Source organism: Bufo gargarizans, chromosome 1 (assembly GCF_014858855.1).
Source record: "Bufo gargarizans isolate SCDJY-AF-19 chromosome 1, ASM1485885v1, whole genome shotgun sequence".
In the NCBI taxonomy this organism is placed as follows: domain Eukaryota; kingdom Metazoa; phylum Chordata; class Amphibia; order Anura; family Bufonidae; genus Bufo; species Bufo gargarizans.
Genome location: NC_058080.1, coordinates 498276741 through 498304393, shown reverse-complemented (window position 1 = coordinate 498304393; position 27653 = coordinate 498276741). Strand labels below are relative to the sequence as shown.

General features: G+C 46.1%; 1 protein-coding gene and 1 non-coding gene across 2 annotated transcripts; both read right to left on the bottom strand.

Moving 5' to 3' along the window:
* Positions 1 to 64: 64 nt before the first annotated feature.
* On the bottom strand, positions 65 to 27653 carry SUPT16H (SPT16 homolog, facilitates chromatin remodeling subunit). The gene is made up of 26 exons (XM_044274683.1): positions 27256 to 27653; positions 26249 to 26341; positions 25993 to 26163; positions 19184 to 19339; positions 18098 to 18244; positions 17862 to 18013; positions 17328 to 17500; positions 10975 to 11065; positions 10818 to 10891; positions 10609 to 10721; positions 10424 to 10489; positions 10156 to 10251; positions 9931 to 10046; positions 9677 to 9830; positions 7596 to 7723; positions 7379 to 7514; positions 7163 to 7289; positions 5027 to 5145; positions 4804 to 4929; positions 4252 to 4364; positions 4013 to 4088; positions 3728 to 3897; positions 3375 to 3504; positions 2533 to 2662; positions 2350 to 2427; positions 65 to 1243 (listed from the first exon to the last, which is right to left on the bottom strand). Exons 1-26 carry the CDS (start codon positions 27319 to 27321, stop codon positions 1140 to 1142), a joined length of 3105 nt encoding a protein of 1034 aa, XP_044130618.1. The 5' UTR covers positions 27322 to 27653; the 3' UTR covers positions 65 to 1139.
* Positions 26414 to 26512, bottom strand: LOC122925292. Its single transcript, XR_006387603.1, has one exon. It is a non-coding gene; the product is annotated as a small nucleolar RNA U6-53/MBII-28 (small nucleolar RNA).

The following is a 27653-nucleotide window of genomic DNA, read 5'->3' as shown; positions in this document are numbered from 1 at the left end:
AATAATTATTGTAAAGAATGTGGTCCGCAGGCATTACAACAAATAAAAAACAACCACCACCATGCAAGGTCTGATCTTTATTTTTCTCTTGCATTTTTATTTGAAACTACGACTAGCTCCCCCTGGTGAAACTTCACAAGTACTGCAAATCATGACAAAAGGGTTTACCACATTGGCCGAGCCTAAAACGCTAACTCTTAAGTAATGAAAGCACAAAACCACACACAAAAGGTGGCATTGTATCCCTGAGGAATCTCATTTTATTGTTTAGAACAGGACTGAACAATCAAGGTGTCATTTACAAGTGCTGTTCGACAATCTGAGTGTTCAGTAAAAATTCTCTTAATCTACCACAATCTTAAAAAAAAAAAAAAAAAAAATAGCAAACGGGGAAAAAGGTACAAAAAGTTGTTTTTACTTTTATTTGTTTACATGTCTTCAAGGTCTGAAAAAAACCACCATTTACACCTCACTGCTAGAGAGAAAAAGAGCATAGGCAGTGGAAAAGGGAAAAAAAGAAGAAGCAGCGAGGAGAATGATGAGGACAGACTCCTGACACAAAATAACAGAACGCAAAGGAAGTAACATTGTACAAGAAATCCTAGTAGAGCAGCACAAGAAATATGAAAACGGCAAGCTTTAAGAGGAGGCAGGGGAACTGGTCAAATGCACATAGGGATACAGGCAAACAACCCAGCGGAGTAGACTGGCAGTGTCACTTTAACCACTTAACTGCCACACAGCGTCACAAAGTCCATGAAGTAATGGAAGGGTTTATAGATACAATAAGAATGTCTTTAAAAAAAAAAAAAAAAGTGGAGATTTTTTTTTTTATGTTGTGAAAATTTATTATGGATTTCATTTTGTGACCAGTCCAGTTAAGAAGACATAATAAAATAATGCCATATTGGTCCATTTTAACCATCACATAGCATCCCAGCAGTCTGTAGCAGCAAAAGCACAGGTGGCACACACCTCAGACTCAGGGCACGTGAAGGAAAAGGTAAGAAATTCTCAATTTTGGGAACAGATAATATTGAGGAATGAGTAGAAAGACAGGACGTGGGGATTTACTTCAAAAGTAGAAGGGGGTGAAAAAACTGAATGTGAGTTGGGAAAAGGAAGAGTTCACGCTAGTGTTACTTCCTCCTCTTCTTTGACGGGGTGGGTGCATGCCCAAGACTCTTCCTCTTCTTAGTCAGAGTTTGTTCCTCCTCTTCCTCATAACGACTTTCACGGTCAGCTGTTGAGGGAAGACCATTAACGTTAAAGCCATCACAAAAGAACAGCACTTATTTTTCTCAACTTTACACCATTTGTGACCATGTGGTGAATGAGCCCAAGCTACAATACCAAGAACAGAGCTGTGCTAGGTAAGGAGGCCACGTCACTCACTGTAGTACCGCTACCTCTTCTAACGGCAGACCAGCAGGGATGCCAGGTGTCGGACCCTCACTGATCAGGTACTGATGGCCTGCCCTGAAGATCGGTCACCTATATTAAACACCCAAAGAACCCCTTTAAAGGAAACTTCAGAATACAGAAAAATTTGATATCACACACAACTTGTAGTTGCATGTAACCCTCAGCAGGATGAACAGCCGTAATCCACAATATATTCCTGCCAACTTTAAAGTGGTTATACCACAACAATTGTCACCTAGCAACTGGTCAGATAATACACATATGCAACAATCTATAACTAGAATGCGATCCCCAGACCCCCGTTGGAGTGGTGGTCACACATGAGGCCTGCCACTTAATTCAGTCTATGGACTGACTGAGATGCACAGCGTTCACCTATTTCTGTACCCAAAGACTTTAATGTATAGGCAAATACATTCAAATGTTCCAGGAAAAAAGGGGAGGAGGTGCAAGGGCCGCCATTCTAGCGATTGGGGGGGATCCCAGGGGTCCTGTGGATAGGTGATAAAATGTTTGCTGTGGAGAACACCTTAAGTGTAAAGCTCATCTCTTTGGTCAAAGGGGATAGACGGTAACTTAATGTGGTGCCTGCATTTAGACTCACTCTTTACAGTAAGCTAGCCTCTGTTTCCCCTAGGACATTATGGACACTGACATAGGTTGAGGTACAGTGTACCTGTCTGCATGTGGATGTTCCTAATACTTTGGCTGCAGGATGCAGCATTTACAGTTCACAAGAGACACCTAGCCTTGCTCAGAGCAGATTTCTGTCAATTTTATTGTGGCCTCTTCAAGTTGCTTCCCATGTGGTTCAAGAAGGGTTGTCTACCACCATAACTTACTGTGAGATTCTTGTATTAGAATAACGTAGAAGGAGAATACATTACAGGGCACAGAACATCCTATTCATTATCACTATTTTACCTTTCCGGGCTTCTTCTTCTAGTTCATCCCAGTCTTTACCACTCTCTTCATCGGTGCCTAGAGAATCTTCACTGTAAACTGTAAATGGAAAGAGACTTTACTCACAGCCGTCCATTCATTGACTATGAACAACTTCTACTTGACTAGCCCAGATTTCATTCCCAATATGCAGTATTTCCATACCAGATTCTTCAGTTTCATCCGAATAATCCTCATCACTGTCTTCCTCCTCCTCCTCAATTTCTTCCTCAGAGGGATTGAAGGTCTCATCTTCTACTTCAGACTCTGAACCTGCAGCTTCTGCATCACTGCCCTACAGGAGTAATGCGGATTTTACACATTGTGCTACCACAAAAGAAAATTGGAAGAATTTTTTTTGAAAACTAGTCATAATAGTAAACGAAGACGGCCATTTTGTGGACGACAGATTGTTCTAGATGACGCTGCCATTTATCCCTGGACTGGGCTTTATTAATCTAAATCATCTTTTTGACTTTCCAAATTTGGTAGTTTATCACCAGCTGGTTACAAGTTAACGGAAATCTGTCACTGGCTACCTTCCTATGAAACTGCTCGCATAGAAACACAGCTGTCGTTCACATGATACAAACACAGTTTTTCTTTTGTTGATCCAAGATGATGATACTTTTTCTTAACATGCAAATGAAGTGCAATGAGGGCATCACCACGGCTCTCGTTGCACCCAAGTTCCACTCATTTCTGTGGCCACTCTGTGTCTGCTTTGATTGACAGGGCCTGGCAGAGGCATAGCAGTAAGGGAGAGGCTGGTCACAGAAAGGAGTGAAGCCTGGATGCACAAGACCAATGGTAATGCCCACATTGCTCCAACAATCTAATTTGCAAATTAAGAAAAAGTGTAACTCAAGGCCAGAGCCTCAGATCAACAAAAGAAAAGCAGAATTTTAATCAGGTCAACCTTGGCTATGTGTCTATACAATCAGTTGAATAGGGAGTTGACTGGTGACAGATTCTCTTATAAATCAGACGTTGCTTTAGTCTCTCACCTCGCCTTCTGGTTCAAGGAAAGACCAGCCACCCTGCTCAAAGAAACCTTCAGGGTCATCCACAATGGTCTTCATAATTTTTGTCCAGTTCAGTGACTGAACTCCCTCAGTGTACTTAATATCACAAGAGCTGTGTAACACAATAAGTGAGCAGATTAGTGCATGACAGTTTTCTAAACACAACTTTGTACGGATAGATCTTCTACGGGTCAAAAGCAGTCAATATAAAGCAATCTATGTACTGGAATGAGGAATACAAAAATAGATAAGTAAACATTCCCTCAGTAGTTTTCACCTAAATAGCTCCTTTTAAAGGGTGTCAGGGTGTTTAGAAAGAACAAGGGGGTACTCACTTTAACCACTCTTTAATTGGATCAAGGGATGCCACAGGAATGGCATTGATCATAGTAACCTTCTTATTGTAGTCCTTGTAGACTATGACCATGTCAAAGTTCTTCAGGTGAAACTGGACTCTCTCAAAGTGTACAAGCTCGACCTCATCTAACGTTACAACAAATGGAGGCTGTCAAATAAAACCAACACATTATTCAAGGAAAAGGCTAGGGAAATGCTACAGTTAAAGATACTGAATAGTTAGTAATATGCAGACCCTTGGGGAAAGTGAAGTGGATACTCACCCATTCAGTCGTGTTTACCAGAGAACTGCTCGTGGGCTGCAAAAGACACGTACTCCTGTATGGGGCGCCATTGAACCTAGAACAAGAACGTGATATCTATAGTATGAAAACAGTTTAAAGTTAACAAGCTGCTGGGAGTATTTTTTTTTTTTTTTTGTGGACAAAAACCCAGGAAGTCTGCAAAATGCAACTACATTGATCAATGTAAAAAAAAATATGTCATGAAAATAAAGTCTTACCCCAAGTCTCTGAATGGAACCTCAAACTCTAGATCTTCTTTTGTTAAAGATTCAACCTTTTCAATAAAGTTTTTGAAGGCAGTTTTCAGTTTGTGCCTCATCTCTCTCTCCAGCTATTAACATGCAAGATAAAAAAAAAAGTTTAGGATCCATTGTACAATACAAATGACAATTGCAGACCCCCACCCCAATTTATTTTTATTACTTCGGTACAGCTAGAATACATGATTATGTCTTATATAATCTACACACATTTAGGAATACACTGCATCACATACTGCCCTGAGATGGACACTGAAGCCATAATGTGAGGCACGCCATTCTGACAGTCCAAAAGAGCCCACAGGATAGATTATTGTTAGCGAAAACCAATCTTATGGCTAAGGAAAGGCTATGGTAGAAGCTGACCGCACAGAAAAGCCAATCATTGCAAATAAAGACATTAACACAGTGCAAGAAGAGTCTTTTTGGACCAAAAACAGCAATTGAACATTCCTTGAACATTCCTTCTTAGCAGAATGACCCCAGGTAGATAAGGATGGATCTGCTAACCTGTTCTGCATAAAGGTCATCGCGGTCATGCATGTGCTGGTGCTTTCCAAGATCAGTAGTGATCTCTCCGACTTCTGTATAGAACTGGACATCCGTGTGCCTCTTCTTCCCAAACATTATGGCATTCTGTACAACAAAATTATTGTATGTGATGAATTCATATGTGATCAGTTATATGTCTCCAAATACACTCATTTTTCATATTTCAAAAGATAGTCTTTACCTTGAGATGGAAATGAAGCACAATGATCATCTCTCCATCACAAGGCTGGAAAATGGCATGTTTAATGTTATTGTACAAAATATCCACTTTATCTCCTCTTACAGACGTGAAACGGAAACCTAAGATGTGAAAAGTATAAAAAAAATAAAAATCACTTACAAGTGTCTCTTAACCAAGATGCAGGTTACTATAGAAATTAAATAACTTCACAATCAATTATGTTTATGTGCTCTAAATTGTGTGATCCCACTACTGGTAGTTTAAAGGGAACCTGTCATGAACTTTCTGCTGCCCATACTAACAGCAGAATAAAGTAGAGACAGGTGAGTTGATTTCAGCGGTCTGTCATTTATAGGTTACAAGTAAGTGGTTGCCGAGAACCAACATTACAATCATTGCAGACTGGGCCTGGAAAAAGAGTCCTGGCCACCTGAGAAGAGTCCTGGTTATTCATGAAGTCCTGCCCACCTGCTGATGACTGACCGTCTTCTACCTAGTTTTCTCCCTGTCTCTCTAGTAGAAAACTGCCAATCATCAGCAGATGGGTGAGAGACCAGGAGATTATGAATAACCAGGACTTCTCAGGTAGATTTGGGCTGTAATGATTATGATGCTGGTTCTCAGCAACCACTGACTTTTAGCTCCTGACTGACACACCGCTGAAATCAGCATTTCTGTCACTATTTTATGTGACCCTAAGTGAGGTCAGCAGAAAGTTGATGACAGGTTCCCTTTAAGGGGAACCTGTCACTATGAAATTGAAATGCAGTACAAACTGCAGGCTAAATGTTAGAGCAGGAGATGCTGACTGAGGTAGTTTTGTGGGGAAAACATTCAGGAAAACTTGTAATTTATACATTTAAAAGGGGTAATCTGGCAGTTCAATAATAATGATGGCCTATCCTCCAGACCAATCAGCTGTATGACGAGGCTGCGGTGCTCCAGTGAATGCTGCAGCCTCCTCACAGCATACTAAACACATGCATATAGCGACTGAGCTCGATATTGCAGCCCATACCCATTCACTTGAGTGAGCCCGAGTTGCAAACAGGCCATGTGACCAAAGAATGTGACATCACTGACCTAGGAAGAGGCTGAGGCCTAACAGCTGGTCAATATGGGTGACAGGAGTTTGACCCTCACCAATCAGATATGGATGGCATTTCCTAAGGATAGTCCAGTCCTCTGGCACTACAGATGCGGTGAAACTACGACTCCCAGCATACTCCATTCACTCCCACAATCTGCATGCTGGGAGACAGTGTTGTCAAACTGGAGTGCCGGAGGAGGCCGATCCCTGGCAAAGGCCATCAATACTGATCTCCAGGAAACCCCCATTAAGGCTACTTTCACACCTGCGTTCAGGTGTCCGCTCGTGAGCTCCGTTTGAAGGGGCTCACAAGCGGCCCTGAACGCAGCCGTCTGGCCCTAATGCATTCTCAGTGGAGGCGGATCCACTGAGAATGCATCCGTCTGCCAGCGCTCAGCCTCCGCTCCGCTCAGTGAGCGGACACCTGAACGCTGCAAGCAGCGTTCGGGTGTCTGCCTGGCCGTGCGGAGGCGAGCGGATCCGTTCCGACTTATAATGGAAGTCAATGGGGACGGATCCGCTTGAAGATGACACCATATGGCTCAATCTTCAAGCGGATCCGTCCCCCATTGACTTTCAATGTAAAGTCTGAACGGATCCGCTCAGGCTACTTTCACACTTAGAAATTTTTCAAAGTTATAATGCAGACGGATCCGTTCTGAACGGATGCAAACGTCTGCATTATAGGAGCGGATCCGTCTGATGAAACATCAGACGGACCCGCTCCAAACGCTAGTGTGAAAGTAGCCTAAAGCTCTGCTCTTTCTACGCATAGGTGTCACTGGCAGCCTTCCCTGTACGCTTAGCTGTCAGGTACTGATACAACTGCTCACATGACAAGCAGAGAAAGTTAAATAGTCAAGCTGTTCAGCTTCTTTTGCTCGATATGACGCCTACAGACTGAACTGCATTTTAAAGGTGACAGGTTCACTTTAACGTTCTGACCGATGGTCGTGCAATTATAAATGTGTTGTACGTGGAAAAACTATTATAAGAAGGTCATGAAGAAAATGTATAATTATTACAGGCATTTATAAGACACTTACCATTTACATGTGCTTCAAGAGATCCCTGCATTCGCTTCTGTGCAATGTTAGGCCTAATGTACAGGTCTTTCAATTTGGGATTACTACGATTAAGATTAATGACAAGGGAATCTTGCTTCACAATGCCCTGGAAAAGGAATTGAAGGCCATATTTAACATTCATAAAGCTCAAGGGTCAAGAATAGGGACCAACACAGGTCAGTCTTATTTTCTCACCTCTTTCTCCTTCTCCTCTGCCTCCCTCGTCTTGTATCGTTTCTGCACTTCCTTGATAATTCGGAAAGCATTCTGCAAGTTAAGTGATGGCACAGCAGTCTCTCCAGGGGTCTTCATATTGGAGGCTCGGTATGTTCTAAATAAAGAAGAATTATGAAGAAATCAAGAAAGAAAAATATTCTGTGGAAATCTAATTGTTGCCACAAACATTACTTACATTTCCTTAACAAATGTGGCATCAGGGTTGGGGAAAATGTTGCCCTCATTTCGCCCTAGAGCACTACCAGGGCAGTAGAAGTTGATACGGAGATAAGTGTAATCACCTTCGACTGACATACTAATATTCTGTGCAAAATAAAACAGAACACATTAGAAAGAAAGAAAGCACTCAAAAGCAATCAAGACAAGGACATGTCTACAAGTACCTTCATATTGGGAACTAGTACTACACCTAGCAATCTGGATCTCATATGGGTATATAGGGGACAGTAATAGCAGCTGAATGTGTTGCCATTTCACAGCTACAGATTTGTTCCCGAGTCCACTGTATCTGTGAAGGAAGCATTCCCTCCACCCCCTGTGTACATGTGGAAACAGCTGTCTGTCAGTCATTGCAGGAGGAACGTTCTTCCCCTGATGAGGAAACCTCACTCATAACCATGTATTCTCCTATTAGCCAAAACCACTCAATATAAATTTCCACCATCATAGCTACAAAGGAGGCTATGTTCACACGGCCAAAAGTTTTTGATCAAGTAAGGGTGCTTTCACACTTGTGTTGTTGTATTCCAGATGGCAGTTCCGTCGCCGGAACTGCCTGCCGGATGCGGCAATCTGTACGTAAACGGAAACAATTTGTAGACTGATCCAGATCAGTCTCACAAATGCATTGCAATACCGGATCCGTCTCTCCGGTTGTCATCCGGAAAAACTGATCCGGCATTTATATTTTTCACATTTTTAAAGGATCGTTTTTTCCGGGACCGGACCTGGAATTAATGCATTTCAATGCAAGTGTTCCGGAATTTTGGACGGAGAAAATACTGCAGCATGCTGCGGTATTTTCTCAGTCCAAAAACCATACAGTGACTGAACTTAAGACATCCTGAACTGATTGCTCTCCATTCAGAATGCATTAGGATAAAACTGATCAGTTTTGTTCTGGTATTGAGCCCCTAGGACGGAACTCAATACCGGAAAGGTTTAACGCAAGTGTGAAAGTACCCTAAAATGGGCATTTTGCACTGCATAATGGATGTTAGAAACACTACCTAATAGCTTCCCACTGATCTTAATGGGAAATACATACCCAAGGGCACATAGGCGTGTATTTTTACACCGCTGTTCAGAAGCAGCACAGTTACTTCTTTCAAGCATTTCTGATGCTGCTTTTGAAGAAGTCAAGATGAAAAGGGTAGAATACATTAATTAGGGGGGTTTATAGCTGCTGATTGCACTACTGATCTGCCACCAATTTTATTGCTGTGTTTATTCCTACGTGAACATAGCTGGAGCATGGCCTGTAGCTTTAAAGGGGTTATCCCATCTTAGACAATGGGGGCATATCGCTAGGATATGCCCCAATTGTCTGATAGGTGCGGGTCCCACCGCTGGGACCTGCAGCTACAAGGAGAACGGAGCCGGGTAGAGTTGTGGCTGGAGGACTGTCCACCACCAGGCGCAGCTGCCCGCCTCTCCCATTGAAGTGAATAGGAGCGCACTGCGCATGCGCGGCCACCGCTCCCATCCATTTCTATGGGGCAGACGGAAATAGCCGAGCCAGCGCTCAGCTATTTTAGGTGGCTCCATAGAAATAAATGGAGGGCGGCTGCACATGCGCAGCGCGCCCTCAAGTTTTTCCGCTCTGTTCTGCTTGTAGGTGCGGGTCCCAGAGGTAGGACCCGCACCCATCAGACAATGGGGGCATATCCTAGCTCCCCTTACTTAGGGATACATATATTTAGCTGACAGATTCACTATAAAAACACCTTGGTATCAGATGCTCTGCCTGCAAATTCGCTTTCGCATAATCTGATTACTAAAAATGGACTGCTATCCCACTATTAACATTACAAAAAAATTGTACCTAAAATATCACCGGTTCCTGGACAGCTTGGTGATCAGATGTTCTGCAGAGTAATAAAATGGCTCCCTCTGTGCTGCCACTGCTCAGGGCACACGCAGCACAGGTAGTCCTACGGCCGATTTCTTTCACATGGGTGTCCTTAGAGTTTTATATGCTGTTGATTCAGCAATACAATATACTGTTCACTTTACATACAGCAGATGCTTATTTACCTTGATGGTGGCAATATGGAAGGGAGTAGAAATTCCAAACACAGGCATAATGACAGTCTCATACTTTTTGTCTATACAAATCTTCATCTCCCGAATTTCTGGCTCTTTTGGCATTTGAGAAGCGTTTTTGTACGAAACGTTAGACTTCCGAGCCCTGGATAAAGAGAAACAAATCACTACCACTGAATGCGACTGCATAAAACAGCCATATGATAGTATCTTGGAGAACAGTGCCGTTAACATCAGTAACCTACTTCTGCGCTTGCTGTTCACCCTTCTGTTCTGTTAACCTCCTTCGTGCCTCCTCATTTAGGTGTGTTGCAAGCTCCTTCTGGTGAGTCCGGCGCTTCTCTTCTGCTGTCATCTCATTCTATGGAAGAGATTAGCAGTGATCGTCACAAAGACAATACATACAATCCTAACAGTAAGGTGCGCACAGTTCATTCTCTAGTTAATGTTTGGTTAAACACAGAACATACTCTGGTTCTCTCCGTAAGAAGTGCTGCAGCTCGAGATCCTCGGCCAAGAAGCTCCTCAGCATCATCCTTGGCTTCATCCTCCTCTTCATCTTCATTCTGATGAGACAGTTCTAGTTATAGTCAAATTCTTACACATCACTGCATTTTATAACTAAGTAAAAAAAAAAATGTCATTTTATTTTTTTCTCTTTTTCAAACTGTCCAAACACAAGCTCCAAAAACACAATCAACACAAAAAACTTGTCTTTCAGAGCTTTATACAGGTTACCTTTAAGAAGATTCCGACATTCTTAACCTTCTTCTTAACACTGGTAAGAATAGTTGCTGGTCCCTCCTAAGTAAAACATACAAGAAAATAAAATATAGTATTGAAAAAGCAGCAGAGACATTATTTTGGAAACTAAACGTTAATAACTGAATTACATCAGAATGTTTAATATAATACAAGTTCACCTCATTAACCAGCACTGTATCCCCAACAAACAAAGCATAAGTCTTCTCTTCTTGTTTCTTTCCCTCTTTTTTGGTCAGGTCTGCCAGGCCCAAGTGAACACTGAACACCATTCCTAAGAAACATAAAAAAGGTATGGTCAGCTAAATGCAGGAAAAAAAAAAAAAATGAAAGTGAAAAAACAATACATGCATATATACTGTCCTATTACCTTTCTTGAGTTTGTACTGATTTTTGCTGTTTATTACGAGAGATCCTTCCCGAAACTCTATTCCCATAGCAAAACTGATAGGCAAAAATAAAATAAAAAAGTTACCAAGATATCTGTTGCACGTAATATTATGCACAAGAATCCGTACCGCACACACCCCAGATTTTTTGTGATCTTGCTCATTAGATCTGGCTTCTGTTTTTTCACTTGATCCATAATTGATTGATAAATGTCACTTATTTTTGCACCTGGAAACAGAGAAGAATGAAAATCATTTAGGCTCTGTTCACACCTGGTTTTTGAACTACATTACAAAGGAAACAAAAAAAAAAGGGTGAAGAGTCTAAGGACATGTTCATATATGCGGCAACCTATTCTGGTAGTCTGTTCTAGCGCAGGAACAGACTACTGGCGTTTACCATATCCGACACAGAGATTTTTGTGGACTCCCCTGTAAAATCTCTCTCTCGTCGAGTTCATGGGGGGGGGGGGGGGGGGGACGACGACATAAAACCGTGGGTATAGCTGCTTGCTGCCACTAGGAGGCAACACTAGGCTAGAAAGCGATAGCTCCTCCCCTGCCAGCTATACCCTCCCCAGCCAGGAGAGACCATATCAGTTTGTGCCCAAGCAGTAGGAGTAGCAGTAAAGAACTGACAACACAGTCAGAACACCGCCTACGTCAGTAGGTACGAACAAAAACTGAACTCCAACCGATAACCAACCAACCAACAAAGGAAAAAACAAACAATGGGTGGGTCCCGTGTCCCCCAATGAACTCAGCGAGAAAGATTTTACAGGCGAGTCCACAAAAATCTCCTTTTCTCGCTCGTATCATTGGGGGACACAGGACCATGGGACGTCCCAAAGCAGTCCAGGGGAGGGAAAAATACTAGCCCATGAAAAAACTGCCCTCGCGGACGCTCAGGACACAGCAGCCTGCAAGACTTTACGGCCCAGGGCAGTATCTGCTGACGCCAGGGAGTGCACCTGCTAGAATTTCGTGAACGTGTGTAAGGAAGACCACGTAGCCGCCTTACACAACTGGACAGCTGATGCATGATGGAAGCTGGCCCAGGAAGCGCCAACCGCTCTGGTTTAGTGCGCCATGATTCCAGGGGGCGGAGTCCAGCCCCGGAAACAGTATGCCTCGGTGATTGCTAAGCATATCCACCTAGCAATTGTCACCTTAGAAGCGGCGCATCCCTTACGAGGACTGTCAGGAAGCACAAAACACATCCGTAAGGCGGAAAGAGCTAGAGATTGACAGATAGATTCTCAGAGCTCGAACCTCGTCAAGCTTGTGAAGAGAAAGCTCCCTAGGATGCGAGGGAGCTGGACAAATGGAAGGGAGGACAAATGTCCTTGTTAACATGGAAGGCCGAGACTACCTTTGTTTGAACGGCAGGTATGGGATGGAGCACCGCCTCATCCTGATGAAGGATTAAAATAGGTTCCCTACAGGAAAGCGCTGCCAACTCTGAGACACGCCTGATTGACGTGATAGCCACCAGGAATTCAACCTTCCAGGAAAGATAGCGGAGGGACACTGTCCATAGCGGTTCAAACTGAGACGCTTGGAGTGAACCCAGCACGAGGTTCAGATCCCAAGAAGGCAAGGGGGGCCGATAGGGGGGAATAATATGAGCCACCCCTTGGAGGAAGGTTTTAACCAGGCCTTTCAAAGCCAGAGGGCGCTGAAGCAAAACAGACAGCGCCGACACTTGCCCTTAGCTCCTTAAAGGGTCAAGTCCCAATTCTAAACCAGATTGCAGAAAAGAGAAGTGGAAAGAGAGAATCGTAGTAGAGGGAGATTATGTTTCTCACAGAAGCCCAGATATGACCTCCAAGTCCTGTAGTAAATTTTGGATAAAGCTGGTTTCCTGGCTCTGATCATGGTGTGAATAACCCCATCATAGAAACCTCGCTGTTTTAAAATGGCGGTTTCAACAGCCACGCCGTCAAACATAGCGACTCTAAATGCTGGTGGAAGGCAGGTCCCTGAGAAAGCAGATCGGCCCTGAGTGAAGGGGCCACGGTGCGTCCCCTAGGAGGAGGACGGCAGAGTACCACGCCCGACGGGGCCAGTCTGGGGCGATTAGAATCGCCTGTATGGCCTCCATCCTGATCCTGCGTAGAACACGCGGCAGGAGAGGGAGAGGCGGGAACACATACACTAGAGAAAACCCGTCCCACGGCGCATGCCTTGGAATCTCTAGTGCGCGAGAGGGTGGGAAGTTTGTGGTTGAACCTGGACGCCATCAAGTCCACCTGCACGACCCCACCGGAGACAGACCTGTTCGAACACCTCCGGGTGCAGGGACCATTCTCCCGGGTCCAGAGTCGTCCGGCTGAGAAAATCCGCCGCCCAGTTCTCCACTCCCGGAATGAACACTGCTGAAAGAGCTGGGACATGTAACTCCGCCCACCTCAGTATTTTATCCGACTCGCTCATCATTGCAGGGCTGCGGGTACTCCCCTGGTGGTTGATATAAGCCACAGCCGTGGCATTGTCAGGATTGAATCCGTATTGGCCGGCCCTTCATGAGGGGCCCAATGGAGAAGGGAGAGACGAATGGCCCGGAGTTCAAAGATGTTGATTGGCAGTTTGGACTTCAATTGAGACCATAAGCACTGGACCGTCCTGGGAGGGAAGACTCCTCCCCATCCTTGAAGGCTGGCATCAGTGGTAATGATCGTCCACGAGACCGGGAGAAAAGACTTCCCCGACTGCAAAGTCGGGGTCCGGAGCCACCATCTGAGAGCTAGACGCACCTGTGTGGGCAGAACAACGTGACGGTCCAGGGACTCGAGATTTGCCCCAACGAGTCAGGATCACCAGTTGGAGCAGACGGGAGCGAAATCGTGCAAATGGAATCAACCATAGCCCCCAAGACTTGCATACAGCAACGAATAGATGTGCGTTTGCGATGGAGAAGCAGACGAACTGACCGTTGGAGTGCCAGCTGTTTTTTGTCCACAGGGAGGCGGATCAACGCCTCCTCCGTGTCCAGGGTCATGCCCAGGAACATGAGTCGTCTGGCAGGGGCCAGGGAGGACTTCCGGAAATTCACCAGCCAACCGAACTAAGGGTATCCAAGGTGATACAAAGACTGGCCTCGTTCTGAGCCAAGGTTGACACCTTAACCAGAATGTGGTCCAGGTACGGAATCAAGGTGATGCCCCTGGAACTAAGCAGGGCAAGTAGGGGAGCGAGAACCTTCGTGAAGACTCGCGGTGCCGTTGCCAGCCCAAAGGGGAGGGCGACAAACTGGAAGTGATGGGGCCTTAAAGTGAAACTGAGAAAGCGCTGGTGCACCGGGGCGATGCGTACAAGGAAGCCTCACAAAGGTACTTCCCTGCCTGAGCAATCTGCAGAGCTTGGGACTGGAGCTCCACTAGGGGGAGGTCCGTCACCAGACCCTGATGCAAACGGAGCGCCCATTCAGAGACCGACTTAGCTACCCAAGCAGAGGTGAAAATGGGACGCAGAGCTGAGCCACTTGCTGCAAACAAGGACTTAGACACTGTCTCCATCCGATGGTCTACTGGATCCTGGAGGGAGGAGCCGTCGGCTAACAGAATGCCGATGTTTTTGGCCAGAGGTGCAACCGGAGGATCCAACTTGGGAGGGGAAGCCTATTTAGTCACGGACTCAGCCGGGAAGGGATATAGTAAATGAAGTCGCTTAGGCGGGGCAAAGCGACGATCTGGGTGGTCCCAGGCCCTGGCAATGACAATAGAAAAGTAGTCATGCAAGGGAAACACTTTGGAGTTTGCCTGGAGCGGAGGAAGGACACTCCCTGGCTAGTAGAGGGAGGGTCGTCTTGCACCTGGAAGTTGTCCCAGATTGCCATTACTAGGCTATCCACCATGGAAGCAATCTTAGAAGAGGATTCCGAATCCAAGTCAGACAGTGAATCACCAATCTCCCCTTCGGATAGGACTTCCCTAGGAATGGAGGATATGTCTGAGCGTTAGTCAAGGGGGGGGGGGGAGCAGAGACATCAGAGAAGGAATGGCGTCCTGCTCTAGTCCGCTTCTGAGACGACCTGCTCCTAAGGGGTTTGCCCAAGGAAAGTGAGGACTGCTCTGGTGGGGACTTATCAACCAAGCGACCCATGAGGGATAGGGTGGATTGGGATATTTTAGCGAGGTCCTCCACCGCCCGGGATAGGGAACGCACCCAGCCCGGTTCCACAGAATCAGAGCAGTCATGCGGTTGCATAGGCTTTGGGGGCAGTGTTACCCCAGAATGAGAGAATGCGGAGCATACAGGGTCCGACTGACCGCGAGGGAATTTCAGATTGCATATAGTACATGCAAAGTGCGCAACAATAGGCAGGCGGGGGTCATTGGTGGGTTCAGACATGGCTGAATTAGCCTAAATGACCGACTCAAGACTGGGGAGAGAGTAAAGAAACGTCCTGCCAGCAAACAAAGGATACCCAGGTCCTATGCTCCTCCTGAGACACGGCTGCAGCAACAAAAGCGCGGGAAGAATAGAAGGAAACGCCCGCTGCAGTGGCGAAAAGCGAAGCCCCGTCCTTTCCTCTCAGAGGGAGGTACCACATGCAGCGTGTCCGGCTGTGAGCCGCGGCCGACCGCCGAGTAAGTCGGTTGGCCACCGGAAGTAGGACTGGAGCCGGAGTCGCTGCCGCCCGCAGCAGACCCTATTTTAAGCCATAGGGACGGAGTATATCCGGTAATAAACATAGCCTTGGCCCCCCGGGGAGTATTAATAAAGAGTACAGTGCCCGAGAGCGAGAGTGAATCCCTCTACCAATGCCCGATATGCACACTGAGGACCGGGGTGGGGGGAGGCGTGAGGTATACTCCTCCACTTGATGCAGTCCACTTCCTCCTCCAGCCGGCAGAACCAGCAGGGTCACCCCTTCAGCCACTGGCAACTAGGTGGCAGGAAGCTGGAACAGAGGGCTTGGAGATATGGGTGACCCTTAGGCTGGGGGGAAGCAGCAGAGCGAGGCTGCCCTGGTCCACATTTGCTTCTAAGGGGGAGGATGGTCTGTGAGGGAATCAGACACCGGCTATACACCCCGGGAAAACAGAGAGGCTAGGCGACTGTTTCCCATCCTAAAGAGAAAGAAAAAGGAAAAATAAAGAGAATTAAATAAAAAGCCACCCTACAATATGCAGGGAGGTCTGCCTCCTATGACACTAAGCTAAAAACTGATATGCTCTCTCTCCTGGCTGGGGAGAGTATAGCTGGCAGGGAAGGAGCTATGACTTTCTAGCCTATTGTCGCCTCCTAGTGGCAGCAAGCAGCTATACCCACGGCCCTGTGTCCAATAATATGAGCGAGAAATCTGGATACTACTGCACACCGCCAGATCCCCATTGACTAGAATGGGATGCGCATGCTTCCTGTAATAAATGGCAGCTTTTGGTCAGACAAATTTCACCATATGCAGCTGTATTTGTCCACCTGAAAGCTGGCATTTATGCCATAAAGCTGACAGATACCATCATAGTCAATGGGGTTCTGGTGGTGTGCGGCAGTATCCAGCTATGTTGGATATAGCATTCTCCAGTAGAGAAGATTGCCACATATGTGAACATACCCTTACTACTATAAAAAAAATAAAAGTTGCTTGAACAGCCCCTTTCCTGGTTAAAGAGGGGACTGTACAAGGCATTCAATCCAGCCAAGAATGAAGTTGTGGGCTGAATATTGTTAACACCTATGCCAGAGCATTCACCAAACATATTGCTGGACCCTCTAATGAATACACTAGTAGTATTATGCCAGATGGCATCAAAACACTCAGACATATCTAGGGATGAGCGAATTGCATAAAACTTTGTTCCAATACTGTACGGAGCAGGAGCTCTGTACAGTATTAGAATGTATTGGCTCCAATGAGCCGAAGGTATTGCTTCGCAAAGTCTTACAAGACTTTGCGTAATAACTTCATAAATTAATTTATTCTGTAAAAAACCTTTCCTGAACTTCGAACCAAATCAGAGTTCAGGAAATGTTCTTTTTACAGTACAAATTAATTTATTAAGGTATTGCAAAGTCTCGCGAGACTTTGCAAAGCAATAACTTCGGCTCATTGGGGCCAATACATTCTAATACTGTACAGAGCTCCTGCTCCATACAGTATTGGAACAAAGTTTTATGTGAATCGACTTTGGATGTTTCATCCGAAGTCGATTCGCTAATCCCTAAACACATCCCCACGCCAAGATCCTGTGCCCTAAAGGCTCACCTTAGGCAACAGCATTAGGAGAGTGCGTGCACAGAATTTAAATAATCCATGTTCTTCTATTACCTGGATAGATTCCACATTATACTAGAAAGATGCTGTAAATTCAATCATGAGCTACACTGATAGGATCTCAGAAAGGGGAAGAGAGACAGACAGGGCCTTCCTAGACATGAAAGCTGTGAAGCCCAATACAGAAACTTTCCCAGTGTGCTGACACATTAGATATAACGTACAGTAGTTACTGCATGCAGATTCCAACAATTCATTCAGCACATACCATGCTTCAACTCCTTGAATAAATCATCCTGCATCTGTAGCAAGAAGTTGTAATTTTCTTGCATTTCCTGCGTTGGATCCACCATGAGTGTGCGCACTAAATTGGAGCAATAGGATTTGTAGCGGACACCCATGGCACATGTGATCGCCCCAAAGTGCATGTGGTTTTTGTCACTGTAAGCAAAACACAAAATGAGATAAGATATTCATCCATAATCCCTTGATCATTTCACTGGATTAAAAGGGTCACCAACTTTTCAAAAACATCTGATATGTCAGAGATGTATCAGGCGTTTTGATTGGTTGGGGTCTGAGCGCGGAGACCCCCACGATCTCTAGAAAAAGGGGAAAGAAGTGCATGCATATCGCATTCTCTGTCCCGAAATTGGCCCATAGACTTCTATAGAGCCCATCCATGCAACATATTGCGTGCTCTTCTCCCCCTCAATCTAGAGATCAGTGGAGGTCTCAGCACTCACACCCCCACCCATCTAAACTTCTGATATTAGTGATGCTTTAAACAGTAAAAACTCACCTGACCACACTAAATTTTAGATTGTAATTGCCTCCACTCTGGATTATGGGAGGATAACACATTTCAATGGTGGATGGGTCCGTCCCACCCAAATATTTTTTATCTTCTATGGCTTTCTCCACAGACTCTGCAAGCTTGCTGTGCCGTACTTTCTGTAATGGGAACAGGTGAAACATTTAGTCCACTTTGTCAACTTGGCCGTGAAAATGGTTAACAACAGTTCAGCGTTTCGTTACCTCATCAGCATCTACAATCTCCATGACACGCTCTTTAAAGAACTTGTTAAAGACATCCGAGGTAATGGTAGATGCCTTTTTCATCAGGTTTAGTTCTCCATCCTCTTTTACAGCAATTGTGTAAGCCACAGTAGCGCTGATATCAGCCTAAGGAACAAGAGACTCTTTAAAACAGAAACAAGTAAATGTCCTATGCCTACTGCACACACTCATTTTAAAGGACTCTGCCCAAAAAACTTCTGCCCTGGCTATGAGGGAAGCTGCACCAGGGATATGTCAACAACCCTGTAGATTTCTCCTACAAACATGCTGAAGTCCATATGAAAAGTAATTTCTGATAACGCTGTGCACAAACCCCTGAAGTAGCATAACCCATTGTTGTAATAGTCTACCAATTATCAAAAAAAAAATTTGTCCCCACACTGTATGTAAGTGAGCCGTGGAGAATTTATAAAGTGTAGACTATTCACTGCGTTTTTAAACACTTGATCCTAACAATAGGGAACTTACTCAGATCAATCATTACATATATCATTCATTGATGGATTAGAGGGGTTTCCAGGGCTATATTGATGTGCTACCAGTATCAGATGGGGTGCCAGCAGTCTGACACCACCCACCATCCTTTCGCCGTTTAACAGGCACAACTGGAGTGCCTGCTAAGCAATGAAGGGGAAATGCTGGGGGCGACAGGAATCCGACACTCACAATTTGATGCCAATAGCCTATTCTAAGCATAGGCCATCAATATTAAATTGGTATTCTGGTTATAACAAGTTATTCCCCATCCACAGGATAGGGAATAACTATTATATCATTGGGGTCCCACTGAACAGAGGAACCAGGGCCCCATGCCAAGTGGAGCCCCCCTGACGGATGGAGTGGCTGGTCAGAAAAGCGCGTCGCTGCTCCTTTAATTTCTATGGGAGCACTACAGAGTACAGCGCTTGGCACTGCCATAGAACTGAAACCAAAATACCCCTTTAAAGCACTGGAAATGCCTTTTACTAAAATCTTTAATGCCATTTGATACAAAAATATCAGAACATGGGTGACCACATAAATATAAAGATGTTCAACCCTTACCTTTTCAAACCCTTCTTTATTCAAGCAGTCATACCAGCTCTTCATGAAATCCCCTGGGAACTTGTCTTTGCTAAAAACGCCAATTTTCTTTCCTTTCTTGCTCCCTCGAATGGCCTCAAGCATCTTGTCGAAGTTCGCCTTGTTACCCTCATTTTGCTGCACGAGAGAAGACAACCAATAGTTAAGCTTTGTACTGATGTAAACAAAGTATTAATCTGACCATAGAAGTAAAGATTTCCCCTGGACTAGAGATGGAGGGAGCCAAAGGAGGAGAGGAGGCCTAGCCCAGGCAGGAGCCGAAGACTGAGGGACGCCCCAAGAGGTTAGGGGAAAAAGTGGCCAGCAAACCAGGGGAAGGTGAAAACACTCTGGAGGAGGAAGGAAAGGGGACCTGGAGGGGAGACTGATGTCCCTAACCAGGGTAGGAGGCATACTTAACTTCCAGTGTCTTCAGGCCACAGCAGGATCACCCCTTAAGTGAACTAAAACCAGAAGGGATCACCTGCAATCCACTGTGGGTGACCGGTGAGGTCTCCCGCAGGGGATGCTACTATAGTGGTGGCTTACAATGAAGACCCCATGCATAAAAGCCTGCAAAGTGGAAGGAGTAAGGCTACTTTCACACTAGCGGCAGGACGGATCGGACAGGCTGTTCACCCTGTTAGATCCGTTCTGCCACTATTTTGCCGTGCCGCCGGACTGTCGCTCTGTACCCATTGACTATAACAGGGAAGGGGGCGGAGCACAGCGAGAGGCCACCGGACTACAAGTACTGCATGTCCGACTTTTTAGTCGGCGGCCTCTCACCGCGCCGGAGCTCCGCCCTCATTATAGTCAATGGGGACGGAGCGGCAGTCCGGCAACACAGCGAAATAGCGGCAGGATGGATCCGACAGGGTTAACAGCCTGTCGGATCCGTCCTGCAGCTAGTGTGAAAGTACCCTAAGGGAAAAAATAAAAATGGTAAGACTAGTGTCTGTGGAGAGGGTACAGCACACCTGGGCAGAGCCAAAAACTTTTTGATTCTAGTTTCACCCATAGTGCTGTGTCCCCAATGTCATTAATGAGAAATATTTTTTGGTTGGGAAAGGGCACAAACGAGAGGGAAGTTTTCACATGAATAGAAAAAAAAAATCCCCTAAAGTCACAGGTATACTGCCTTTGAATCTATACTATAATCTATACTGTCAACATAAAAAAAAAAAAAAGTGCTAGCAAGTTCAGTAAAAATAACAGAAATGTCAAATTATGAGAAAGAAAAAAAATAAGCAGATTTTCATTGTTGGAAATTTGTTTTGTTTTGTGTGCCACACTAAAAATCAGTTCACCACAGAAAGTGATCACACATTTAGGCTCCATTCACACATCCGTAACGTGATTTGCGGATCCACGGATCTGCAAAACAGACACCGGCAATGTGCGTTCCGTATTTTGCGGACCGCACATCTTCAGCACTATAGAATATGTCTATTCTTGTCCGCTATTGCGGACATGAATAGGACATGTTCTATTTTTTTCGGGAACGGAATTGTGGACCCAGAAGTGCGGAACGAAATTGCGGACGTTTGAATGGGGCCTTAGGGCTCATGCACATGACTTAGATCAGTCCCGAAAAACACGGTCCGTATGTCTGCAGGATCTCCCAGGGAGACCTCTGCTCCTCTGAATTATTGTTTCTGGGCAGCAGATTGCGCTGTCAAAACAGATCTGCTGCCCAGAAACAGTGCAGCTGTATGAGGGACAAGCGATGGCAACAGGGATCCCTTGCCCTCATACTGTGGAGGTGATCGCTGCATGTAAATACAGTGCCTGGCCCCCACTGAACGAGAAACCGACTGTCAGGAAGGAACGACTCCTTCCCGAATATCGGCTTCACACCAAAATACTATCAGTTGAGGGGAGCAGTGTTCGGCCTGGGAGATCCAGCAGACACAGGTTTCCTGGTCCGATCACAGCTGTGGGCATGACCAGTTACCAGGAATGAGCATTCATACGAGTTATTGGCCAATACACCTGCCAGCGCAAATGAGCCCTTATCCTCTCAGGAGGTCTTTATTTTGGGCCAAGGATTGGATCATAGCAAACTTAAAAAAAAAATAAAAAATTAATAATAATAATAATAATAATAATAATAATAATCTGACCCAGCACTTCTTTTTAAATCTATGTCCGCTGCATTTATGCAATAATAATCTCTTTACTGCAACCACAGTCACCACACTGGGACCAGGGACCTTTAACAATATATGTTATACTTGTAAGGACAAAGTCCTAATGAGCGGGGGCACTCAAACTGGTCAGAATAACAATGTTACTGCACATCCTAATGCTTACTACAATATACAGCCTTTGTTCAGCTCAGTCCCAGATTAGCAGTAGTACTATATACAGTGCCATGCTTGGTATACAACCGCAGCAGCCGGGGCCCCTTCAAATAGCCGATTGGCACGTGCGCCAGGATTCAGACCTGGTCATAAATACACAATTTCCAGAAAAGCCCTTTAAATAACTGCAGCCTAGTGCTACTGGCAATGTAAGGTGTGATATTAATTGGAGGACAGCCTGTTATCCAGGCCAGCTTGATGGTGGCAGCTCTTTGCCGTCTACCTGCACTCCTCTGGCACATGATTAACCCTCGATTTAAAAAATAAAATACAAAAATGGCAACATGAAGCTGGTGGGTACAATGGCACCCACTGAACAGACGTTTGTTTGGAGTGGGGTCTACAAACAAGTCCAGTATTAGGCATTATTTGAGGTTTTGATGCGGACCTATTCATTTCAATAGGACCACAAAAAAAAAATTTGGAGAGCACATAGTGTGCTGTCCGTATCCGTATGTCCAAGAATAGGCATTTTGACAATCGGGCCTGAGAAAATTGCGAGATGCACACAAACTGTATCCGTATTTTGCGGATACACAGTTTCGGACTGCAAAATAAAAATAGTCGTGTGCATGAGGCCGCAAAGCAAGATTCTCAGCTCTGGCAGATCCAGGTTTTTTCGGCACGCTCTGCAGTGAAACCACTTGAATTCACCCTGAATCCGTGCTGCCATTCACAGGGCTACAGATTTTTCACACTGGACATGTCCCATCATGACACCGTTTTCATGGCAGTGCCTGCATGCAAATTAGCCCCACTGAATGTCCACCACGGAAAAGCAACATTCCTAGTCTAAGGCCTCATGCACACGAACATATTTTCACTCCGTGTCCGTTAAATTTTTTTTGCGAACCGTATACCCCACCATTCGTGTCAATGGGTCCACACAAAAAAAAAAAAAAATGGAAGGTACTCCATGTGCATTCTGTTTCCATATGTCCGTATTTCCGTTCCGTAAAAAAAATTGAACATGTCCTATTATTGTCCACATTACGGACAAAGATAGGACTGTTCTATTAGGGGCCAGCTGTTCCGCAAAAATACTGTATTGCCAAGAGATTCTTCCTGGCCGTAGGAACACCGCCTGCCAGGTTAAAGGGGTTGTCAGGGTTCAGAGCTGAACCCACACAAACCTCCATTTTCACCCAGGCAGCCCCCCCTGACTTGATCATCGGAGCATTAAAGGGATTCTGTCACCTCCCCTAACCCAAAATCGGATTTTAAAGCAGCCATGCAGCACAGCTTACCTTGATTAGGCTGTGCTCTTCTATCTTGTAATCCGTCCAGTAGTTTATGTGAAAATCGGCTTTTATGGTTATGCAAATTAGCCCTGAAGGTGCCCAGAGGGGCGTTTTGTTCCCCTTAGAGAGCCCAGTACCGCCCCTCTTACAGTGCCCAGCCCGCCTTCCTTGCACTGTCTAACCGCCCCCAGCCTGCCACAGCCTCTCCTCCCTCTCCTCCCCCTCCCTCACGCCGAACGAACTCTCGCACAGGTGCAGTACCCACTGAGGGCTGCGCCAGTGCGATCTGAAGGAGACTGAGGGCAGGAGCTTCATCCTCGTCACTGGGCATGCGCCGAGCCCAGTGACGTCCGATGCTCGCTCTTCCCTCAGTCAGCAGGGAAGAGCGAGCATCGGACGTCACTGGGCTCGGTGCATGCCCAGTGACGAGGATGAAGCTCCTGCCCTCAGTCTCCTTCAGATCGCACTGGCGCAGCCCTCAGTGGGTACTGCGCCTGTGCGAGAGTTCGTTCGGCCGTGAGGGAGGGGGAGGAGAGGCTGTGGGAGGCTGGGGGGCGGTTAGACAGTCGCAAGGAAGGCGGGCTGGGCACTGTAAGAGGGGCGGTACTGGGCTCACTAAGGGGAACAAAACGCCCCTCTGGGCACCTTCAGGGCTAATTTGCATAACCATAAAAGTCGATTTTCACATAAACTACTGGACGGATTACAAGATAGAAGAGCACAGCCTAATCAAGGTAAGCTGTGCTGCATGGCTGCTTTAAAATCGGATTTTGGGTTAGGGGAGGTGACAGAATCCCTTTAATGCTCCGATGCACTCCTTTGCGCTGCGCTAAGTCGCGCAGGGCAAGGGCTCTTTTGTTTACAGTAACACACTGCCGGGCGAAGGCTTCCGCCCGGCAGTGTGTTCGGTGAAGTCACCGACTCTGTTGGGCGGGCTTTAGTGCTGCCCTAGCAGTTTTACTAGCTAGAGCAGCACTGAAGCCCGCCCATCAATGCCGGTGATGTCACAGGGCTTCCTGAGCAGCCAGAAGAGGCTTCAGCGCTCCTGCAAGGGACCCGGTACGTCACAGAGTCTAAGAAAACGGGGCTTCAGAAACATGTGGAAAAAGGTAAGACATGGATGTATGTTATGTGTATGTCTGTCTTGTACTAATGGAACAAAGTCCTCAATCCCGGACAACCCCTTTAAGTATCCATCAATCTGATACTATCTTGGCAAAACCCCATAAAAGTGCCCTCTCACTAATCTGTGGGGCCCCAGCACAGCAGGGGTCTTAACACCCCTAAGCCTGGTCAGACACTTCAGAAGAGAATGACAGATCCTTATCACGCAGTTGGTGGGTACAAGAAGGAAGATGACCTTAAAGTCACCTACAATCCATAGACTGCATATTTTCTTCATATTTCATGGGTTAGGAAAATACGAAATGAACACTCTCTTCAGAAAGGGTTGGGGTTCTTCTAACACATCTTTCAGGAGAGCCGCGATTAAATCAGAAATTCCTGCTTTCAGATATAAATGTTCTCAGTCACACGGTATTGTCTTCCAGTCATATTTAGTATCAGATGATTCGTAAAGTTCTACTGATTATAAATATGAATTACATTTTTTTATTTGATCTACGGGTACGGAGAAACTGGCAAAGCAAGGATTCTGCCAGATTTTCTCTCTCTGGGGCAAGAACTGCCCCTCTTCCAATTAATTACCCAGGGCTGTGCTTGTACGTGTCATAGCCACTCCCAGCTACAGAGTGGGTAAAACAGAGTGACCTACTCAGGTCGGGGTCCTTCACCTACCATCTGACCGCTGGACATGGGCACCCCGCCATCTTGGATTATTCCTTGCAAAGACTTTATCTTTTACTGGACTCTACCACGGTAATTCTGAACTTACAGACATTCTATTCCCTTCCACCTCTTACCTATTTCTATCCAACCAATCTGTTCGACTGGCGGGTATATTTATCTGTCAGTTTTAATGTATAGTTTTTATAATAAAACTAACCATTTAATGGTTCCAGTTTTGCCCTGATTATCTGGTCTATGCTAAGAACTCTGTCCTAAGAAGAGACATACTACCGCATGGTCTTATTTCTATAAATTGTTGATTGGTTAGCCAGGTTGCAAATATCCGTCCCTTCTCTTTAGGATTAGCTAGCCGGGGTCTCTTCGCCCCAATTCAATACGAAGAGAGTTGGCAGCAAAATTAAGTTGATTTCCCGCGCAAAATCGATAATTTTATTTTACTGATTGTACATAGAATCGCGATTGGTTGGTGAGCCCATACATGATACAATCTTAAAGGGACACTGACAGACCCAATAACCATAATTAGCTGTACATATCCATGCACAGGTCTTCTAATGTGCATTAAAAACATAAGTATCCCCCCCCTGTCCACATTATGAATACAGTTAACTGACATTTTATAACCTGAACTAATTGCTGTTCTTTCTGCCCAAGGGGCGGGGTTTCAGCTTCTCTTGCGCCCAGCCAGCATCAGCCCAACCGCCGTTTTTGAAGCGCCGCCCAGCTCATCAGTATTCACTTAGCTGGGCGGCTTCTGCAGTCCCCGACCTTCCGAGATCCGGCGCATGCCCAATAGAAAGCTATGGGCATCGGACTCGCTTTCAGCTTCTGCGCATGCGCCCGGCCCCCATAGCTTTCTATTGGGCATGCGCCGGATCTCGGAAGGTCGGGGACTGCAGAAGCCGCCCAGCTAAGTGAATATTGATGAGCTAGGCGGCGCTTCAAAAACGGCGGTTGGGCTGATGCTGGCTGGGCGCAAGAGAAGCTGAAACCCCGCCCCTTGGGCAGAAAGAACAGCGATTAGTTCAGGTTATAAAATGTCAGTTAACTGTATTCATAATGTGGACAGGGGGGATACTTATATGTTTTTAATGCACATTAGAAGACCTGTGCATGGATATGTACAGCTAATTATGGTTATTGGGCCTGTCAGTGTCCCTTTAAACGTCTGCTGTGCTGACAGTGGATTTGCCTCCAGAAGTCTCTAGTGGACGAGACCTGTATGGGAACTGTGGCATAGTACGACGGGATTGGCGGGTGGTTGTCACAACCAGTGAACATACTCTTCACCTCCATATGGCGGTATTGCTCAGAGCAGTCTATTGGACTGACCTAGTGGTATATCCGTGGTGTAAAGGTAAAGTACGGTACTTACCTTCTCCCGGACTAGAAGTGTGATGGCTGGGGTGCCATTAGCATTTTCATTGCCTTTTGTGTTGGCAATCTGTTTAAGGAACTCCACTTTTTTCTTGCTGGCCATGAAGATAATTTTCTCCTCACAGAAGACCATTATTGTGTCTGTTAACTCGTAGCCAAAAAGCCAGGTCTAACAAAGACGACAAAAATATGCATTAGGAGGAGAACTCAAACTCTCATCAGGCTGCACACGCAAAAACTAAATTTCCACTCACCTGTAGGGCCGTGGACTTGGCGTACACAATCTCCTCGTCCACTCCCACTGATACCACAATAGCATCCACGTTGGAGAAGTCATCTTCAGCTTTCTGGAAAAAATAAAGTCAGCCGTTACTGGCAAAGCCTGTACTGGAAATCCTAATGAAGGCACTATGTCATGGCCGCCTCAGTTAAGTCATTTACACTCAGTCACTGATAGCGCAGAAGCCACCTGCTCCCGGCTGCAGTGTCAGTATTAGCATGGCAACTCATCACAGGCAAGGCCAGACAATGTGGGCACAACCTTCCTTCATTCAATGGCTGTGGCCGGTGGTCGGGCTTGAACTCATGGCCTCAGCATTGCAGGGCGACGATGCTGACCCCTCAGCCACGGTGCTACCCAGAACTTCTCTACTGTTACCAGCAACATGGAGCACCCGTAGTATAATACTGCCATACGCTGCACTCTTGCCAAGTTACAGCCGCAAACCCTGTCCTGACCCATCGGCATCATAGGGATCTATCATGCGGTAAGCTCGGTCTGAACACCGCCTTATACCGCATGGTTTATGGGCAGCTTACCAGACTAAAAATCAGAACACAGCTACAAACAGCCGGTGTTTTGTTTTTTCGCTTCCATCATTTATTACTTTTTTTTATTTATTTTTATAATGCATATAGAAACTTTATGGGGGGGAAAAAAGCTTCACAAAAAGCCTCCTAGTGACCTCCGCTCACTAGACTCATCCCTGCCAATGGCAAATGCAGAGCCGTATGGAGGCAGCACAGAGGGTCTAGGTGGCACCCTATATGTGTGCCCATGCCACACAGTAACCCCGATGCTGATGAGTGGGGCACCCTCCATTGTTCATGGCTGTGAGATGGAGATTAGATCGTCAGCCTTGTGGTCACAGCACACACGTGACTCGGCCGGATGACGGGCTATGGCGGGGATAATAGCACGTTACCGGGGACCGGTAACATGGAAGCCTGTGGCTCTACCGCTAACCCTGCAATTCATCACCTTCCAGTTGCTGTAGAGACGCTTAATTCGCCGGTAATAGGCTTCTTTATCCAGGCTGACCGCCATCCTGTACGCGGCCGGGTCTCCTGGGCTCCCTCCCGGAGCAGGCCGGGCTTCCCGCGTGCTTTCCTACGATGCTCGCCGGCTCAGCTAGCAGCCAGTTGGGTAGTGTTTCGGGAAACACCGCTGTCTGGACGATGGCCTGCACGAGCTCCCAACGCCAAACGCAAAAAAACCGATGGCACGCAGAGCGGGAAATCCCGACCTGCGAGAGAGAACCGGGGGGCGGAGAGAAAGGACCGAGAAAGGCGGAGAGAGCAGGGCCCACAGCGCCCCCTGCCGCCGGATGTTCACATTCAGCGCATCTATTGACTCCCTCTGTGGCGGTGTTTACACGG